At 42.7% G+C, this 20422-nt stretch overlaps 10 protein-coding genes across 10 annotated transcripts; 5 read left to right on the top strand and 5 right to left on the bottom strand.

The window, feature by feature from the left end:
* Positions 1-59: 59 nt before the first annotated feature.
* On the top strand, positions 60-7532 carry UTP20 (Utp20p; the record flags this gene model as incomplete). Its single annotated transcript, XM_037285230.1, has 1 exon — positions 60-7532. One exon carries the CDS (start codon positions 60-62, stop codon positions 7530-7532), a length of 7473 nt encoding a protein of 2490 aa, XP_037141126.1.
* A 117-nt stretch (positions 7533-7649) lies between these two features.
* NHP10 (Nhp10p) lies at positions 7650-8366 on the bottom strand (the record flags this gene model as incomplete). Its single annotated transcript, XM_037285229.1, has 1 exon — positions 7650-8366. One exon carries the CDS (start codon positions 8364-8366, stop codon positions 7650-7652), a length of 717 nt encoding a protein of 238 aa, XP_037141125.1.
* Positions 8367-8723: 357 nt separating this feature from the next.
* RMD1 (Rmd1p) lies at positions 8724-10034 on the top strand (the record flags this gene model as incomplete). The annotated part of the gene is made up of 1 exon (XM_037285228.1): positions 8724-10034. One exon carries the CDS (start codon positions 8724-8726, stop codon positions 10032-10034), a length of 1311 nt encoding a protein of 436 aa, XP_037141124.1.
* A 160-nt stretch (positions 10035-10194) lies between these two features.
* On the bottom strand, positions 10195-10593 carry HTA2 (histone H2A; the record flags this gene model as incomplete). The annotated part of the gene is made up of 1 exon (XM_037285227.1): positions 10195-10593. The coding sequence occupies one exon, from the start codon at positions 10591-10593 to the stop codon at positions 10195-10197; it is 399 nt and encodes a 132-aa protein (XP_037141123.1).
* Positions 10594-11108: 515 nt separating this feature from the next.
* On the top strand, positions 11109-11507 carry HTB2 (histone H2B; the record flags this gene model as incomplete). Its single annotated transcript, XM_037285226.1, has 1 exon — positions 11109-11507. The coding sequence occupies one exon, from the start codon at positions 11109-11111 to the stop codon at positions 11505-11507; it is 399 nt and encodes a 132-aa protein (XP_037141122.1).
* Positions 11508-11786: 279 nt separating this feature from the next.
* On the bottom strand, positions 11787-12107 carry ECM15 (Ecm15p; the record flags this gene model as incomplete). The annotated part of the gene is made up of 1 exon (XM_037285225.1): positions 11787-12107. One exon carries the CDS (start codon positions 12105-12107, stop codon positions 11787-11789), a length of 321 nt encoding a protein of 106 aa, XP_037141121.1.
* Positions 12108-13038: 931 nt separating this feature from the next.
* Positions 13039-15555, bottom strand: HG536_0G03080 (alpha,alpha-trehalase; the record flags this gene model as incomplete). The annotated part of the gene is made up of 1 exon (XM_037285224.1): positions 13039-15555. One exon carries the CDS (start codon positions 15553-15555, stop codon positions 13039-13041), a length of 2517 nt encoding a protein of 838 aa, XP_037141120.1.
* A 1449-nt stretch (positions 15556-17004) lies between these two features.
* YRB1 (Ran GTPase-binding protein YRB1) lies at positions 17005-17634 on the top strand (the record flags this gene model as incomplete). Its single annotated transcript, XM_037285223.1, has 1 exon — positions 17005-17634. One exon carries the CDS (start codon positions 17005-17007, stop codon positions 17632-17634), a length of 630 nt encoding a protein of 209 aa, XP_037141119.1.
* A 127-nt stretch (positions 17635-17761) lies between these two features.
* Positions 17762-18613, bottom strand: RER2 (ditrans,polycis-polyprenyl diphosphate synthase; the record flags this gene model as incomplete). The annotated part of the gene is made up of 1 exon (XM_037285222.1): positions 17762-18613. One exon carries the CDS (start codon positions 18611-18613, stop codon positions 17762-17764), a length of 852 nt encoding a protein of 283 aa, XP_037141118.1.
* Positions 18614-18901: 288 nt separating this feature from the next.
* Positions 18902-20311, top strand: COQ1 (trans-hexaprenyltranstransferase; the record flags this gene model as incomplete). The annotated part of the gene is made up of 1 exon (XM_037285221.1): positions 18902-20311. One exon carries the CDS (start codon positions 18902-18904, stop codon positions 20309-20311), a length of 1410 nt encoding a protein of 469 aa, XP_037141117.1.
* Between the last annotated feature and the right edge of the window lie 111 nt (positions 20312-20422).

Here is a 20422-nt window from a genome sequence, read left to right as displayed (position 1 = left end):
TATCGAAGTAACAAGTCACTGAACCAAACGCCAAGCTCAGTAAGGATACTGTTAGCACCATGGCAAAGCAGAAAGTCACTACTAAAAGCTCGAAAAGGTATACGTACTCGTCATTCAAAAGTAAAGTTGATAACTTGCGTATCGAGCCAGCCAGAAATTTGCAGAAAAGAGTTCATGACTATGTTGAAAGCTCTCATTTTTTAGCATCCTTTGAACATTGGAAGGAAATTAATTTAAGCGCAGAGTTCGGCCGATTTGCGGACAAAGTGGAAAATCTGGTTCAAACTCTACCACAAATCATCTATCATGATGAAACAATCTTTGATTCTGTAATTTCGAGCATTGAAAAGCATGATGAGTACTCACTTGAGCCGCTGCTTGATCTGTTGGCGCAGTTCTGTCACGATTTGGGACCTGATTTCCTTAAATTTTACGAGAGAGCACTGACGTCGCTAATACGCTTGTTAGATAGCGCTGTCAAATTCGAATCATCTAAGGTTTTTGAATGGGGTTTTAACTGCTTGGCATACATTTTCAAGTATTTGTCGCGGCTACTGAGTGACGATCTCATGCCCACATTTAATCTGCTCTTCCCTTTACTATCGCACTCAAAGCAATACATATCCCGTTTTTCAGCAGAGGCCTTATCATTTCTCATTCGGAGATCAAAACAAGTGTCTTTAAGCACTTTTTTATCCTTTTCCTTCGAGAAACTGGATAATTTAGAAGACTCCAACCTCTATGATGGTATGCTTTTACTTTTCTCCGAAGCCTTAACTTCCACTGCAAATGCGCTACATTCAAGATCCAAGATGCTGATTGAAGTGCTACTTGATCAGGTTTTGTCAAGAGGTGGGGACATCGAGGTTAACCTCTTTTGCGATGTTTGGTTGAATATTGCGAGACATGCTTCATCAGAACACTTAGCTCCTCTGTATGGGATAATAAATGAAAGTTTACGAGCTAAACTAAAGTCCGCCAATCCGAATGGTATTGCCAAGGTTCTGACAACCTTGGCTTTCGCCGAGAGTGGAAAAAAAGTGACCGATTGGTCGGATTTAGTGCTTTTGGGTGAGCAATTACTTTCCCTTCCAAACGAAGAGACAATCAATTCAATGAATCTTACTTTTATGATAGCGGTTTTATTTCGAAACTGCGATTTGAAGACTTTAACCCAACATCATAGAACACTTTTTGAGCGCTACCTGCAATGCTGCAAAGAAAATTTTATACCGTTTTTTGCCTTTTTGTTGAGTATCTGCAGCGAGAGGGCGCTGACCTTCAATGGTGGCTGGTATCTCCAACAATACCTCAACCTACAATCCACTGATTGCATTAGTAAGCTAGCTTTATTTTCTTCACGTATGGAAGAGATGCCGCACGCTGCTGCAAAGCTACAAGTTAGCATTCCAAAGGAGCTTGAATCTTCGCTGCTTGCTTTTATGCAGAGCAATTCCACAAACCTTTCTGATGAAATTTTATTCAAGGTATACCAGAACGCATTAGTTTTGAGATATGGAACATCAAACTCGCAAAATGGTGCAGCAGTTCCACTCTCCCTGGCAAAGCGTTTAATGGAAAGCGTGGACGGTATAAACGAATTCAGCAAGGATGTTATTGGTTACCTCCTTCTAATAAGCGATGGTTGCGGTGATTCTCAAGTTAGCTTCGCGATATCAGTGTTGGAGAGATTGGCTGATCTGAGAACTAGTGTTTATTTTATTAAGGGCTTCAACAGATTTTTGTGCAGTATGATGACTAACAAGCATCTAAAAGCCGCTATTGAGGATCATAAGGACGCTTTATTGAGTCTGTCTGATAACCTTCTTTTTCCGGATCGAGAAATCCGCTATGAAACCATTAAATTGGTTGAAACATTACTGAAAGCCGGAGGAGTAGAGCTGCCACAACTCTTGCATGATTGCAGGAACTTGGAAGACGTCCCTTTAACGATTGAAAACGCGAGGGATATCACCACCAGAATCAGGGGGATGGGCGCTCACTTCATTAATATGGATCGAGATATTCTGCTTGATACCTTCTTCATAAAGCATTTATTCGGTTTGCTCACGGTGCGTTTTTCACCTATTTGGGAAGGTATTTATGAGCTTATACCAAAAATCTACAATCAAAACGAAGCAATGATATGGGAGCTTTTGAAGACTTTCCTCAGACTCTCTGAAGTCGACGAGGTAATCGAGTATTATGACATATCGCCGTCTGAAGTATTTAATGCTAATTTCTGGGAAAGCAGAGTTCCAAGGCTGAGGGAAATGTTAGGTGCTTTTGACGGCCTTTGGAAAGATTATAACGATTCTGATAGCACTTTATTGCAGGTTTTGAAACAGAGAAGGGGCTCTGGGAAATTATCGCCGCAGATCAGAACTCAGATGCTGAGAATCATGGCCATGATACCTCAGGTTGTCGAGCGTCATTCTCGTGATATCGTGCCTTACATATTCAATCAAGGAGAGTTTGAACAGATATTTGATGTCAAGCAAGGTGAGGATGAGACGCTCTCGAATGGATCCAATTGGACAGAGGCTGACCGCAACTCCCTTCTGAAAATAATAGGGAAATTTAAAAACATTAAGTCTATTTACAAGTCTTCGGAAGTACGTGACCGCTTAATGGTGCTTTTAGGAAGCAGGAGTAATGAGGTGCAAAAAATTGCCTTGGAGTGCTTATTGGCATATCGAGATCCTGTCTTGATAAAGTTCAAAGACAGTATGTCCAACCTTTTGGATGATTCCCTATTTAAGGATGAAATAACTCGTCTTTTAACAAGTTCACAGATTATCAACGAGCAAGAGGAAGCGGCGCTTATGCCATACGCTTTGAGAATCTTATTTGGTCGTGCTCAAACTCCGAATACTAGCGGCGTTAGAAAAGGTAGAAAGCATGCTGTCATGTCGGTTTTGCCAGGCCTGAAAGATAAGTTCATCGAAAAATTCTTCGAGCTAGGGAGCAGCAAGTTTGAATATCAATATTTCTTCGAAAATGGTCACAGGGTGAATCCAGACGAATTCACTTTGCCTACTCTAAGAAGAATGATAGGATATGTGAACATTTTGAATCTTTCTTTCGAGGTCCTCGGTTCCAAATTTTCGCAAGTGAAATCCATTACTTTACAACCACTTCTATACACCGTTGCTATGTCTTATTATGGCAGCCAGCAACTTGCCACAGAGGTGCACATTGACAAAATGGTTAGCAATTTACGGCAACAATCGTTGAAGTGTCTGAACAGCCTTTTCCAAAGTAGTGGTGACTGCTCAGCGCTTACGAAATCGATGCACGATATTCAAGAAATAGTGATCAGACCACGAATGGAAAAGTTTGAGGACGAAAATTTGCAGCAGGTTTCATCTCTGATGAAGATGATTCTTTACTGGACAAGCGACAGCTCATTATATCGCTACCTGTATTACGATGAATATTCGAGCTGTATGGCCCTCATGAATGTCCTTTCAAATCCAAACGCTAAGGAATCTGTGGTTGGTCCCATCCTAAAAGCCGCGAATGACATCGTTTGTAAACCAATTGTTGATCATGAATACACCGGTCTTGTTGCACTAGTCGCTGCGACTTCTTTGAAGGTATTACCACGCTTGTACAACAACCTTTCTGAAGCCTCTAACCTGTCTCTGGTTATTGACTTGGTTCTCAACCTTGTCAACTGCGGCTATGTTCAGGATAATGAAACTACCCGACATTTATTAGATTCTTTAACTTTGGTAAGCAAAGGAAAATTCAGAGGTGTGAGCAGAAAAGATATGGCAAAGGTTTTGCAAATTGTGGCGGCCTTGATTGAGAGTTTTGAATGCTCGTGGTCCGATGTTTTCGAGCTATACAGAGCAGTCTCGTCGCTCTACGAAGTCTTTGCAGAGAAAGAAATAAGAGAAGGAATTAACAGAGTGCTTTTCAGTTTTGCCAAGCGTTTTTCCAACCTTGAGAAAGTTGCGCAACTAGTCTCGAACCTCAATTCCTACTCCTCAAAACGCTTGCAGGAATACGACTTTCCAAGAATATTATCCTCCTTTCAGGAATTTAACGAAAAGACGTATCATGATTACACAGAGCTTGAATGGCTTCCCGTTATTTATTCATGCTTGTTTTTCATCCATGATAAAGAGGAACTAGCAATAAGAAGCAATGCATCGCATACACTATTTACATTTGTGGATTATATCAACGAAAAAAGCTCGCAAGAATCTGCTGGTGATGGTATCGAAATTTTGGAGAAGGTTGTTTTATCGAGTGTGCGCTCTGGCTTACAGAAAACCTCAGAAGATGTCCAGAGGGAGTATATTTCCGTTCTGGCGTACGTTGCCCAGCACAGCATATACTTCAAAGGGCTTGAGGATATGAAGATATTATTATTTGATGGTGATGAGGAAGCAAATTTCTTCGTCAACGTGGTTCATGTTCAGCTGCACCGTCGATTAAGAGCTGTCAAGCGGTTAAGAGACCATGCAAGCGACCTGTCGGATAGCAGCATTGCCCACTATCTAATGCCCATTATTGAGCAGTATGTTTTCTCCGAGGAAGAGAAGTTTAGGAACATTGGGAACGAAGCCTTGTTGACCATTGGGGTCCTTTCGAATCATTTATCTTGGAATCAGTACAAAGCATTGTTCAGACGGTATATCTCCTTGTTGAAATCAAAACCAGAGCAATCGAAAGATGTTGTGAACCTCATATGTCAGATTTCAGTCGCTTTGCGAGAGACACTTTGTGTCTCAAGAGGAAAAATAAAAGGAGGCATCGCCTTGCAAAAACTCCCAGCCAGATTGGAGGATCTCGATACTTTCATCTTCACAGAAGTTTACCCAAAGCTTTGTAAGGTAATTGAGATCAGAGATAGCGAAACAATATTAAAGAGAATACCTTTGGCAGAGGCGTTAGTAAACTTGATTTTGGGTCTAGAATATGAGAGAACTGTTGAACTTCTGCCAGGAATTCTGACTAGTGTGTGTCAGGTTTTGAGAAGCAAATCAGCGGAGGTACGAGACGCAGTCAGAAAAACACTCGGAAACATCTGTTGTATTTTGGGTGCCAGTTATCTCACATTTGTAATTAAAGAGTTGACATCCGCTTTGAAGAGGGGTTCGCATATTCATGTTCTAAGCTTCACTCTTCACTCTATTCTGAAATCTATGGAGGAAGTCCTAAGCCACTCAGACTTAGATCCATGTTCTGATATGATAGCAAGGATTCTTATGGACGATCTATTCGGCAGCACTGGTGAAGAAAAGGATTCAGAAAATTACCATACCACGATGAAAGAAGTCAAAGTGAACAAAAGTTATGACACAGCGGAGATGTTATCAGCAAATATCTCACTCTCTATGTTCTCTTCAATTTTGAGCCCAATCAAAGCCCTGTTAATGGAGCGAATTAACCTTAGAAATCAGAATAAACTGGATGAGCTTTTGAGAAGATATGCCCTCGGTTTGAAGCACAATTCAGAGTCTTCTTCTCCTGATGTCTTGGCTCTGTGCTATGAGATATTTCAGCAAGGTCAAGAGAAAACAACTTCGAAAAGTTCCTTGCATAACAGCGCTTCGGATGAGCGCATGGACTTTTTTTTGGTAGATTTGAATGCCAAACGAGAAAAGGTTCAAAATGACCTATCGCATCTCAATATCACGTTGCAGAAATTTGCATTAGAACTGCTAAACGCCGTGCTATTCAGAAACAGGCACCTGTTAGACCCACTCTATCTTGATGGTTTTATTCCTCTGTTAAGGATCGGGATCGTTTCGGAGAAGGAATCTGTGGTGGTAAACTCACTTAAGGTCCTAATCTTGCTCGTGAAGCTAAATTTTCCTGAAGAGTCCGAAACAATCTTTAAGAGCGCTGCTAGAATCGTTCTAAGCATCATCAAAGACTGTCCGTCCACCTCGAGCGAGCTGTGCCAGATGGGTTTGAAATACTTGTCTTCCTTCATTCGTCACAAGAATGTGGAAATGAAGGATTCGGCCTTGAGCTATGTTTTGAGTAGAATTTTGCCTGATTTGAACGAACCTCACAAGCAAGGATTGGCTTTCAACTTTCTGAAAGCCCTAGTGGCTAAGCAAATAAAACTACCAGAACTGTATGATGTCATGAATTCGGTAAGGGAAATCATGGTCACCAATCACACGAAAGAAATTAGGGATATATCAAGAAGTGTCTATTATCAGTTCTTGATGGAATACGATCAAAGTAAAGGACGCCTCGAAAAGCAATTCAAGTTTATGGTCGATAATTTACAATATCCCTCACAAGAGGGAAGACAGTCTGTTATGGAGTTGATTAATCTGTTTGTTAGCAAAGCTAATGCGGCCCTGTTGTCGAAATTATCTTCATCTTTTTTTGTTGCCCTTGCTAACGTTTTTGTTAATGACGACAGTCCTCGGTGCAGAGAAATGGCGGGCATTCTAATTACGAATCTCTTGAAAAAGCTTGATTCTGATAGTCTCCAGGTGGTGACCACGTACATCATTGCATGGCTAAGACAGGTACATGAGCCCTCTTACATAAGTCTGGGATTGAGAATTTACAAGTTGTATCAGGCTGCCGTCGGTGAGAGTGTTTCAGCCGCTTTAGAAGATCTGGCACTCAGTCGCACAAAAGACTGCATTGAGAATGCTGATACAGAGCTCGAAGATCAATGGGTGATGACGTATACAGCGCTAACCGCCTTCGACTCTTATGTTCATAGGCAGCCAAAAATCGTCTACTCAAAGAGCCTTAGAAATACATGGAACAGCGTCATCAGTCTCCTTTTATACCCCCATTTGTGGGTACGTCATGCATCAGCCAGGCTTGTTGGTTTTCTGATAGAAAATGTCGATAGCTTTGAACATCCGTTCAGTGACTCTGAGATTCAAACAATAGTATCGAGAATAGCTAGGCAGCTAAGTGCTCCCTCTGTATCGAACGACTTGGCCGCTGTATCTATCAAAACGCTACTGAGAATTGCAACTCGCTGGAAAGAGCAGAAAACGGACTACGTTGAGAGCGAAGACGATGCACTTCAGGGAAAGCGCCATACTTCTGCGATAGCATACATGATCAGCAGAATTGGGGCTATTATAAGGAGCGAAGAAAACCAAGCTGAATCCTTTGCATCTAAAAAAGCATGTATCCAGCTTTTAGGCTTTCTGATTCAACTTCTTGGCGACGAATTGAGGAACGTGGCTGAGGCCCTCATCATGCCTCTTTTTGTCTATCTGGAGTATGACGTGAGTGCCAGCTTGAGTGGCGACCAGAAAGAGCTCGGCGCTCTAGCACAAGAATGCCTGCAAATGCTGGAGGCTAAGCTTTCCGTTTCAGACTTTACGAAAGCATATGCCAACGTTAAGCTGGAAGTGATAAACAGAAGAAAAGAGAGAAAAGCCAAAAGGTCCATTCTAGCGGTAACAGAACCCGAAAGAGCCGCTCGCCGTAAGTTGAAGAAACATGCAAGATCCAGGGAAAAAAGGAGACACGAGAAAGACGACTCTGGTTACTACCAGAGGAAAAACAAAAGGACGAGAACTTAAGCTTGCCTTGCATTCGCATTCATTTACCCGCGTCCGCGGCGTGCATTATTTATATAGAAATGCTGAATTATGTTACATAATTTGACGAAAATCTTTCAAAACAAATCGTTTCCTCAGCTATGTTTCGCTAGGAGGGAGGTCGGTCATCTCTTCCTCCTCTTCATCTTCGTCCTCTTCGTCGTCGTCGCCAGGTTGAGTCATTTCCGAATCAGGCTCGCGATCCATTTCCTCCTCTTCGTCTTCATCGTCTTCATCATCTTCCTCTTCATCCTCTGTCCTTCCACGCTTCGCTTCCCTAACTACCTCGGTATCTTCTGGTTCTTCTTCTTCTTCGTTGTTTCGCCCATGGCCCATTTTGATTGAGTATAGTTCCATCTCTTTCTGGTATCTCGCTCTATCTTCATTATAAAGTTTGTAGTAAGGCTTCCTGTCGTGTTCGTTTAACGTTTTCCAGGCCTCAGTGAGGTCCTTAGATACATCTTGAGAGCCATTTTTCCGCATTTTCTCCTTGTTCATCTCACAGAAAAGCAAGTAAGCATTAGTGGGTCTCTTGGGCAAGTTCGGATCTCTGTCCTTCGTTTTTCGTCTCTTAGTCTTAGATTTCTTTGGTGGTTTGGTCATAAGCTCATTCTTGAAGGACTCTAACGTTGGTAAGGGATTTTCAGACCGCAATTCAGGGTCAAGTTCTACTCTTGACTCCAGTCTTTCCAAAAGTACGCTGTATTCTAACTTCAACCTTTTCACTGATAATCTTGTCCGCTGTATTGCAAGCGCCAAAATATCATTACTGCTCTTCAGATCATCTACCTTCTGTTTTAAATCGTTATCTGGCATCTGTAACCAGTACTACCGTATTCGACTGACGTAGATGAACAATGATTATTGGGCCTCAGAAACCGTAATTGAGTGCTTTCAGGTAAGATCGCTCCGAAAGACGCTGTCTCTCCCTCGCTCACTTTCCTCACAAGAAGCCGATGATTATCTGTCTCCTCCAACTATATTGCAAATTTCCTCCTGGTAGCTGTTTTTCTGTCTTTCCGGGCGAGGGCCATCTCTGGAGCGCTTACCGTGATCGGTAAGGCATGGGCAACCTCAACGACCTTTAGAAACGACGGCGGATATCCTAGGAAAAGCATATCCGATCACTGAGTATACTACTTTTATGTTCGTTTATTAAGGAACGCTTTAAGGATGAATGCAGCGTCAGGCAAGGAGGAGCAGCGGCCACTGTTGGACCAGCATTCGTCAGTAAAACAGAGCACTAAGGGTCCTCAGAAGTATTCACCACGGCAAGAATCTGAGCAGGCTCCCAGCAAAAGTATGGAGCGACATACAGAGAATGCAGAACAATCCAGGGGAAAGTTAGGACATATGGTTGCGCCAGCGCCCGGAAAGCAGATGCGTACTGGAGCTCAAAGGACGTCCCGTACTGCACAGAAATTGAAGCTACTGCCTGAGGAACCTTTTCAACGAGATGACGAAAGGCAGGAGCTACGTGATAGAGATGTTTACTCACAGGTGAACAGGATTACTGACAAGCCCGCTAGGCGGGATGCGGAAAAGTTGGGTAAAGGTCATAGACATCTGCTTCCGAGGGCTACTGCGTACTGTACGGCAAGTAGCTACCATATGAGGGAGCTTATCAAATGGCTGAAGGATTGTAGGAAAATTCATCATACGCATCCGAAATTATTTGACGAATGCCTGTACACGCCATTCATGTACACCGATTGGAGGGGAGACAAAAGATTTGAGCATGAGGACCTCATAAGGTTAGACGATGAAGGTGGCGAAATTAATGTCAGTGATAAGCAGCCTGAGATATACATTTTTGAATATGGAGTTGTTGTTTTGTGGGGTTTTACAGAGCGTGAAGAGAAAGCATTTTTGAACGATATAGAAAGGTTCGAGAAAGAGAAGCTTGCCGAGGAGGACGTCCAAGTTGAAGAGTTCAATTACTATGTTACTCAAAGTTATCAACCAAGGATATACAATGATTTCATCACGCTACGAGACGGGTCGAACTATATGATAAAACTGTCAATATCGCACGCCATTGCACAAAGTGTCAAGATCTCTCTTTTCGAAGAATTAGTTGATAATACAATTGAAGATACACAAGACATACCGCAGGAAATTGCTTCAAGCGGTAAAGTTTCTATGAGCAAAGAGGATATCATGAAAAGTATTGGGGAACTGTTCATCCTTAGAATCAACATTAATTTGCATGGATCTGTCCTGGACTCACCGGAGATCATGTGGTCTGAGCCTCAGCTGGAACCCATATACCACGCAACCAGGGGTTACCTAGAGATAAATCAACGAGTTGCGCTGTTGAATCAACGACTAGAAGTCATCTCTGATATGTTACAGATGCTTAAGGAGCAATTGGGGCACTCGCACGAGGAGTATCTTGAGTTCATCGTCATTCTACTGGTTGGAGTTGAAGTGTTAATATCAGCTGTAAACATAGCTGTCGACATGCTAGCGAAGAAGGACTAATATTCCACTTCCGTCGTACTATCGTCTCTAAATCACCTATGTACAAAATTCATTCAAATGGAAATCAATAAAATTACAAACAAAGATAGCAACCGTTCTCTGTATCAAACCCTATACATCATAAACCCTTCTAAGCGTTCTCTGAGATCTTTCAAGACACTTATAACTCTTGAGAGGCCTGACCCGGTTTAGCGGATTTCTTTGGCAATAAGTTTTGGTGGATGTTTGGCAAGACACCACCTTGAGCAATGGTAACATTACCTAGAAGTTTGTTCAATTCATCATCATTTCTTATAGCCAGCTGCAAATGTCTTGGAATGATTCTTGTCTTCTTGTTGTCTCTAGCGGCATTTCCTGCCAATTCCAAAATTTCAGCGGCTAAATACTCCAAAACGGCAGTCAAGTAAACTGGAGCACCTGAACCAATTCTTTGCGCATAGTTACCCCTTCTGAGCAATCTGTGAACTCTACCAACTGGGAACGTTAGACCAGCTTTAGCTGATCTGGATTGAGAAGCTTTAGCAGCAGAGCCAGCTTTACCACCTTTACCACCAGACATTGTAATATACTATAGTTATCTGTATCGTCAGAACAAGAAACCGGAGGGGAAACGCAAGAGAGTAGAATAAGAGACAGAAGGCACAACTTGAGTCGAGCCGTCCTTGTTATATATGTATATCTATTTACCGCAAATATCATCTGCATCTCACCTAGGGACGCCATAAGTCACTTTGTTGATCTGCTTGTTTTGGCGCGTTAACTAACAAATTAACCGTGCTGCTACTTTCGCGTTGCAAGGTGAGAAATTATCGGAACACCTTTGACTGCTGTTCTCAATGCTTCGCGGCGGACTCTGTTTTTTCATGTGGCGAAAAGTAGGCGCTTCAATGTGCACGACGCGTTTTGAGCATGGCGCGCAACGACGACAGCAAGCGTGGACTTCCCCGTGACTAAACAAAAAGCTCGGTATATAAAAGGGCTCAGGCATTTTCCGCAGTCATCATTTAAATGATCAGTCACAAGCTTGGTTTCTTTGAAGTGAAAGAAAGGAACTACCGACGATAACTATCCATCATGTCTGCTAAGGCCGAGAAAAAGCCAGCTTCCAAAGCTCCAGCTGAGAAGAAGCCGGCTGCCAAGAAAACTGCTCCAAGTACTGAAGCCAAAAAGAAAGTGAGGGTAAGAAAGGAGACCTACTCCTCTTACATTTACAAAGTCTTGAAACAAACTCACCCAGATACTGGTATTTCTCAAAAATCCATGTCGATTTTGAACTCCTTTGTTAATGATATCTTCGAGAGAATCGCCACCGAGGCTTCAAAATTAGCTGCCTACAACAAGAAATCTACTATTTCAGCAAGAGAAATTCAAACTGCTGTCAGGTTGATCTTGCCAGGTGAGCTTGCCAAACATGCTGTTTCTGAAGGTACTAGAGCTGTTACCAAGTATTCTTCCGCATCTTCTCAAGCTTAGAGACATCATCGGTTTACAGGTGGGATCCAGGCTATCTTTTTGTTGTACTGGGGAAGGCCCTTGCGCGGTGTGATTGTAGCATACCGGAACGAATAGGGCTTTCATTTGAAATGATCAATTAATGGGTATTGCATCTTTCGAAGTCGGTTCGTGGTGCTACCTTTAGGGAGTTATATTTAGCGAGATTCTTTTGAAAACTTGGCATATCAGTAGTGATTTTATATATGTATGCATATCGAAGAATGTTTGGTGATTTCTAGCAATAAAGGAAGCTGGCCCTCATTGACTTTCTCCAAGCTTCTTCAGAACAGTTTCGACTTTATCTGCGGCCGTCTGATGCTTATCGGTTCTGGTTCCAACTCTCATAGATGTTTGGATTCTAACATATCCGCTTTCATGTGCAAACTCGTGAATTTCTCCAAGCAAGGTGAAGACATCATCCCAAGGGCCCTCGATTGTAGTACCAGCACTGTGCAAGGTGCTTTTTAAAGGACTTTCACGTATTTTCCTTTCGATCAAGGTAACGAAATCGGAGACACTGGCTGAGGCAGTTCCGATGGGGACCATACAAACGTCGACTAGGCAGTAGATTTTGGGCATCCTAACTCAATTGATTCCACACTTATTTTCTTGTTGAGCTCTTCTATCTTTCGGTTTTTTAGCAATCCGTCCCTTTTCTGGGTATACCCTCAATCGCTTCCTCTCGCAATGTTGCCTGAAAAATCGTGATGCGTGAGTATTGAGTTGAACACGAAGCAAGCACAGTATCTAAGCAATAGTGCGATGAAGATCGCCAGTATTTACGATCGTGCCTATGACATCGTAGCAACTTACTATTATTTGTCATTGTCTTCAGTTCTTCCGCCTCTTTTACGGTATTGGAGTTTGTGGGTTGTATTGATCGCATCATATAGACGTATCACGTAAAATGAGAACAAAACGTTAAAATACACCAACCCCAAGAAGAATAATGTTATCCAAGAATATTCAATGGCTAGATGAGCATCTAGTTGTTAACTGTTATAGCTGTTAATCTCAGCGATAATGTATATACACTGAACAAACCAGTTTTCTTCTTGCCGAAGGGGTAAATGAAAGGCGAAGATACGAAAGGTCAACAGTGATAGCGATGGAATGTTGGATCGTGGCTGAAATTAGTAGGATAACGCTAAACGGAGAGCCTTCGCTTCCCGTAAGATTGGGCAGTTCTCTAGTATAGGCGTGGAAAATTCAGCAGCTGATTAAAAAAATAAATTATTCGGCTATACATATAAACGTTATTTAATTTCAAGTTATGTAATATGGAAATGCAATTTTACTAAACAGATAATTTTTATTCCTAATGTTTTATCTCGGAATTGTTACAACACGCATTTGTTTGTGCTTTCCGAAAAGGTTTTCTGGATAAAACGTATATACTTTTTGTTTTTCTCGTTTCTCTTTGTTTTAAGTTAGCAGCCATAAATTATCGCACCTTTACTATATTATTGTATCCATGTAGAAAGAATTAATTAATATGCTGCTACCCTATCTAGACGCTATACAATTTCCTTTCCGAGGCTTTCAAACTCTGGAAAAAAGGAACAGGAGGAATGCAAGCCCCCAAGGCCCTTCTAGCATGACTGTTCATGTACTTTAATCCCAAAACATAACTGGCGTTAACCCAACCAAAGCCTTCCGTTGCCACTCCTTTGAAATCGGCACCCTGATTCCCATATTCTGCGTCGACACGATGAGGGTCAGTACCTCTTGTCACATCATATTTCTCCACGACGATACCATTATAGTCCACAAATGCCTTCGTCATGATATACAGCCACCTATAGGCTAACCTGGTGGCGACGGCAACATAACCGTACTCGCAAAGACCCTGCCATGCCAAAATCTGATGTGGTGCCCAACCGTAAGGATAATCCCACTGTCTGGAAGGCCTTTGAATAGATAATGGGCCTCTTGACCTCTCAGTGCAGGCAACAACTCCACCTAACATCTCTAGTGGTGGAAGAGCTTTCTCTACCATGATTTTTGCCTGTTCCTCTGTCGCAAGACCAGCCCAGAGCGCCCAGAATGTGGTGGCCGACTCGTATGATGTTCTTTGCTTCGCTGCGACGTTGTAGTCAAAGAAAAATCCCGTTTCTTCATCCCACATATACTTTGTTATGTTGTTCTTCCTCTTTTCAGCAAGATCTCTCCAGTGCTGGGCATCAGTTACGCTGTCATCAAGCGGATCATGATACTCGTTGTCAAAAAACTTCTCAATTACATCCGCAATATCCCTCTCGTATTTGTACAGCAATGAGTTCAGATCGATAGTGGCCAAATAGGCACAAACACCTTCAAATCTATAAGTGGTGTCATGACCAGACTCTCTCACACCTCGATCATGCAAGAAAAACTCATCTAAAGCAGGTTCTTGAATTTCACCATTGTTATACTTCTCGATGAAACCCTCCCGGGATAGATTGTATTTCTTCATATAGAAGACGAGAATCGAGTCAAAATGATCGGCCTCAGTCTCTGGCGGAACGCCTAAACCGTTAGGATGATAACAGGACAAACCAGTTTCAGGGTCTAGTCTTGGAGAAGCCATCCAAACTGTTTTGTATTCTTTGATTGCTGCGACAAACGCTCTCTTCACCAGATCAACAGCATTAGGGTTATTATCGCCTCCGGTCTTTCTGTATATCTGTAAGGCCATATCGGTCAGAAAGGGCGGTTGGGATCTGCATAAGTAGTAACTTCTATTAGCGTTTAGAATCTTACCATAGTGCTCAATCTCAAATATGAAATGCTCAACCATGCCTCTGGCGACATCAATATTGTTGTTCTCCAACAGACCTAGCGCCATCATGTAGGAATCCCAGCCGTACAACTCATTGAACCTACCACCAGGAACAGCATAGGGATAACCAATCAAAGTCTTTTCACCAGTCGATGGATTTACATGTTCCTCCATTGCTAGCGCTAATAGACCAGGCGTTTCATTAATGGACTTGACATACTCAGGAGTGATATTCTTGGGCAAATACTCGACTTCCAACTTTAAAGAAGGATGCATTTGCGAAGCTTGAATGTAAAATTCGTACTGATCTGGGCAGTTGTAGGGAACATAGACTCTGGGGTTTTGAGCTCCCGGCGTATCAACCTTAGAATCTCTCGCGATTTCGCCGATGTTATTTAAATCGATTCTTCTCGTTAAATTGTTCCAAAATTGGGTAGCAATCAACCGTGCCAATCTGTTGACAGGATTTTCGTTAATCCTCGCCTCATCTAATATAATCTGGTGCCTACCAAAACTCTTGGCGATAGTCAGCTCCTGCAAAAGATTGGACAACATATAAGTACCTCTAACGTTAACATATTTATATCCGTTTGAGTTAGCGGTACCAACCTTGATAACTTTAGGCCCAGTATCTTCAATGGTTATTTGAAAATTACTATCAGTATCTTCGCTTTTCAATAACTCGTCTAAAGTTCTATCGACATCCTCGATGAAGAAACGTCGATTTCCCTTACTACTCAAATAACTGTCATCTTCTGATCCACGTCTTTGCAAATGATATTGGGATTGATTGAACCTCTTGGAATCCGAAGTGTTTCCAAAGACACTCATTGTCCTTGTTCTGTTGAGCTTATGAGACGTCTTTTGCTTTCTTGGATCTGTAGAGGGACCATAATAAATCTCCGCAGTAGAGAAGGGATCAAAAAAGTCCTTCAAAGACGACATTCTTCTTGGACGCTGTGATGAATTCTGTTCTTTCCCATCTAAAGACGAATGGGAGCTTTGCGACGAGGTTCTGCGACGATAATTCCTGAAACTTAAAGGTTCGGATGTATCATGAGGAGATGTTTGAGAAGAAGTCCTGCGATGACCACCGTTTGGCGAGGAAGCATAATCAAAAGCCGAGCCTTGAGATCCCTTAGGCGGACGCAACACTAAAAATGGTGGATCGACCGGCGAAGTCTGAGAAGAGGACCTCCTTGGCCGAGCACTCACTGGTTTGGAATCCGGAGGGCTTGTTGGTGGACGGGTAGTTAAATCGACCATATCTCAACGAATTAAAAACGAAAAAAAGCCGAATTTAAACCGAAAATGACGATGACCAAGGGCCGATAGTTGAAACTCACTATTGTATGGATTTCTGACCTACACTGAACTCTTGATCACCCAGTTTATGTTCGATGCTTGTACTTTTATCGATCTGCCAATCCTGAAATTTGAATCCTTAAAAAATAGGATTCAACGACGGAGACAAAAGCAATTTCAGCGAAAAGAAAAGCAAGGAAGAAACAAACGTGGAAATGAGAAAACCACTCGCAATATTTCATGATTAAAGTGATATGCGTCAAAGAAAGCTTACTGATCTCAGCCAATTTCTCATCGAAAAAGCAAAGCGGCCGTCGATCTTGTGTCCACACGACATGATACCCAAGGAGAAGTGCTGCTTCCTCGTATCTTTTTCCGTCGCTGTCGCTATCGATCTCACAAGTTTAGTACTCAGCGCCTTCGATCAGTAAGTAGCACGGGGCGATTTTTCAACAGTAACGCTGCAAAATTTGTGTTGTTTCTTCAGATTATGTCTAGATTTTGCGCCTCGTTAGCGCCTCGAGGAACACTGCGTACGCTAGACTACAAACGAGATTTATCATTTCGAACATTCGAAGCAATCTTGAAGAATCGACCAGCTTTGCAGCCCGCTTAGTGAATTTGGAAGAAAGTTTCGCTCAGACCGCGCTGGGTATAATCCATTCTCTCTCGTTATAATCGCTTCTTACTCGAACAACTTGACGATTTGCCCGGCACGCCATAGATGCAATGTGGTGGATCGGCAATGACCGCTTAAAGCAGTTTTTCGCTACTGATCACCTACCTTATGAGTGTCGCATTCTAGCCTCTATCTCCTGTTCAAGTTCTGAACCTACCTTCTATTCTGCGGGATCGCTTGCATGGTCTGTTGTCCCTGGTCAGCGGGTTCTTGATTGTATTGCGGCCTGGCAACTAAATTGCTAAATCTTCCGTCTTTCGTCTACAAAGTAATGGAAAACCAGTTTGATTGCTGTATAACAGTCTAGTTCTACAATACTGTCAAATTTTGATTAGATCGTCAAATTTCATCCACACTGTCATTGAGTCAAGTAGGTACAAGCAATTGTGAATGAAAAGATGATCGAAAGGGCCGGAGGGCGGCTTTCGTCCGTTTTGGAACTTCGGTTAAGCATATAAGGAAGTCTTGATAAGCGTGCTCAAATGCAGAAAACTGTTCCCATGACAACACAGCTGGTGAACGACGAGAGAAGCACAGCGAGTTTCGTCGAAGGCGTAGAGCAAATTTACGTGAATAATGATCTGGATGCGATGTCAAAAAAATTTTGGTATTGACCAAACAGCGCCAATCTGCTTCATCTAAACTAAGTTGTATCGTTTGAAATCCTTCTATAGGAACTCTTTGACGTACCTTTCCAAGGAGTAAGAAATTGAACATATAATAACAGAGCAATGTCTGAAACCGGTGATAGTAAACCATTAGAGGCCCCTAAGGCAGCAGAAGCTACTTCCAAACCACCAACAGCATCTGTGTTCTCGATGTTTGGTGGCAAGAAAAGCGACGCTCCAAAGAAGGAACCAGAAGAAAAAGAAGGTGCTGAGTCCAAGAGCGAGAAGAAAGCGGATGCAAATGATGAGGACGAGTCCCCAGAGTCTCCGGATGTTCATTTTGAACCAATCGTCCATTTAGAGAAGGTTGATGTTAAGACCATGGAAGAAGATGAAGAGGTGCTGTATAAGGTTAGAGCCAAGCTGTTCAGGTTTGATGCGGAAGCTAAGGAATGGAAGGAGAGAGGCACTGGTGACGTTAAATTTTTGAAGAGCAAAACCAGCGGGAAGGTCAGATTACTGATGAGAAGGGATAAAACTCTGAAAGTTTGCGCAAACCATATTGTTGCGCCTGAATACGTTTTGAAGCCAAACGTGGGCTCTGATAGATCCTGGGTTTATGCATGTACCGTGGATGTTTCTGATGGAGAACCAGAGGCGTTTACTTTTGCCATCAGATTTGGCTCCAAGGAAAATGCTGACAAGTTCAAGGAGGAGTTTGAAAAAGCCCAAGAAATGAATAAGAAGGCCTGAGTAGGGAAAGAAGGTTATTTGGGTCCACAAGTAAATAAACACAAATATATCGTACAAGTATAGTGAAACTAAAGATCCACATATACGCCTGTGCATTCGAGAAATCTCCACAGTAGGATCTTAGGTTCTACAGAGTCTTTTTGTTGAGAGCATCATCTTGGCTTTCGAGAGGCCCATCGTCATCCTCCAGCTGATGCTCTTTATCAGAGAACGATTTCCTGAAAGCGAACTTCAGTAGTACCCATGCCATTCGTAAAGGGCCGAATTCAGGCCATAGGCAATCAAATAGCTCGATCACCACGCCTTTCTGACTCACTTGCCACAGAAGGAAATCGCTAAGTCTCGTAACACCACTCGTCCTCACAAGCAACTCGAGCGGCGGATCTCCGCCAGTATATAGATTTTTTTCAAGGCTTGCCTCGTTTATATCGTCACTTTTAATGTCTCCTTCAACAAGAGTTCTGATTGAGTGAAGCATCTCTTCTCTGCTGGTGTAAGGAAAGCAAATGTTTAAAGTTGCTCTTGTATTATTCTTTGTCATTTCAGTCGTTTCTATCACATCTTCATAAACGCTCTTGGGAAGTCGCGTTAGATCTCCAATTACCTTAACTCGTACCCCGTATCTCTCGGCTAACTCACCATGCTCAGCTATCTGTCGAATCTTTTCACGCGCTAATCTCATCAAATGATCCACTTCTGATGGACTTCTTTTGAAGTTCTCAATTGAAAATGCAAAAACAGTTGCCGTATTCACGCCCGCCTCATAGCATAGCTCTAGAACTTGGCTCATGCTCAAAAATCCTGCTTCATGACCTTCTTTTATTTCAATATCATTCTTCCGGGCATACCGTCTGTTACCGTCCATCACAAATCCGACATGCTTAGGAACACAGTTTGATGATCTTATTGTGCGGGAGAAGATATTCTTTATCCACTCTGATGCGATTGAAAAACCAGGGATCATGGTATTGGCCTCCATCCTCTCTAGTTAACGTGGTCTCCTTGAACAGAATAGCCCTTGAAACAAAGGGTATCACGACACTAATGTACAGAAGAAATATAAGCAGGGTCAGCTGGAAAATGGACTTTATGTATCTATCAATATGATCTCCAAAGCCTACTTATTCGTTCAGGTTTTGTTGGCGTTGGCGCCGTGCATTTTTCCAGCAATAACGGAGGGGGGACAGTCTAAATTTTCAATAGCGGTCTTCGAATTTATCAACTTCAGAACACAAACACAGAGAGAGGTCACATCTGACAGGGGGACATGTTTAAAGGTGGCTTATATTGCAAGAGAAATGCTTACCGGCTTTGTCGACACAAATCTTCGTTTGCTACAGCTTTAGCGGCTGCCAGTAGACTCGTTACGCCGAAGATTATGTTGAGCAATCCTGTATCTCTGGTTTCGAATGAAATGAACACGCTAGCGAAGAACATCATGGCTCTAATAGGTTCCGGACATCCAACTTTAAACAGAGTTACCAGTTATTATTTTGAAGCGGAGGGAAAGAAGGTGCGTCCTCTGCTTGTTTTGTTGCTTTCTCGAGCGCTAGCGGCAATACCGCTCAATCAGCGGGATCACGTCAAGGTGGACTCAGAGGATGTTCCCGAGGACCCAGTTTACTCCAAACCGCCTCATATGCTATTATTTGAACAACCGGTCCGCAACTTTTCTCCCTTGCATGTGCTTCATGGCATCAAGCCGTTGAATCCTCTTACTAAAGGGCCTGAACCACTACCGCAAGCAACGTTTGACCAAGAAAGGGGAATACTACCCAAGCAAAGGAGACTTGCTGAAATTGTGGAAATGATTCATACAGCTTCTTTACTTCATGACGATGTCATAGATCATTCAGATACGAGAAGAGGAAGACCTAGCGGTAACATAGCGTTTACTAATAAGATGGCTGTGCTTGGTGGTGATTTTCTCTTAGGCCGTGCGACAGTCTCTATCTCGAGGTTAAGGAATCCGGAGGTAGTTGAGCTAATGTCTAATAGCATTGCCAATCTTGTCGAGGGAGAGTTTATGCAATTGAAAAATACAGCTGTTGATGGCGACCCGACAACCATCCAGTTCGGGAAGAAGGAGCTGCCACCTTTATCAGGCAAGCTGGATAACAAAGTTCACGAATATCATGTACCCGTGAAGTATGAAGCGAACATCACTCACGATCAAATGATAGAAACAGCTTTTGAGTATTATTTACACAAATCCTATCTCAAGACAGCCGCCTTAATATCCAAGTCAAGTCGGGCTGCCGCCATATTATCAGGAGCCAGAGAAAACGTCATAGATCAATGTTATGAATTTGGGAAAAATCTCGGTATCTGCTTCCAACTCGTAGATGACATGCTAGACTTTACGGTTGCTGGAAAAGATTTGGGCAAACCCGCCGGAGCCGACCTGAAATTGGGAATTGCGACTGCCCCAGTTCTATATGCTTGGAAAGAAGACCCTTCGCTTGGCCCTCTAATCCGTCGCAACTTCTCGCAGCCGGGGGACGTTGAACGGGCTGCTGGAGCAGTTGCAAAATATGACAGCGTTAGCAAAACTCGGAGCTTGGCACAAGATTACAGAGATAAGGCCTTGAGTAATCTACGTGCTGCATTGCCTGAATCTGATGCTCGCTCCGCTTTAGAGTTTCTGACCAATAGCATTCTCACCAGAAGAAAATAGTCAATAGTTAGCTGAAGAGGTACCAAAAAAAAAAAAAAGAGACTGAACGGCTAGCGTTTCTCCAGCCTCACCGACAAGCCAAGGCATGATATGCATAATGTTACGATTCTA

Source organism: Torulaspora globosa, chromosome 7, assembly GCF_014133895.1.
Source record: "Torulaspora globosa chromosome 7, complete sequence".
In the NCBI taxonomy this organism is placed as follows: domain Eukaryota; kingdom Fungi; phylum Ascomycota; class Saccharomycetes; order Saccharomycetales; family Saccharomycetaceae; genus Torulaspora; species Torulaspora globosa.
The sequence above is the reverse complement of the archived record's forward strand: the minus strand, read 5'-3'. Positions and strand labels throughout refer to the sequence as shown.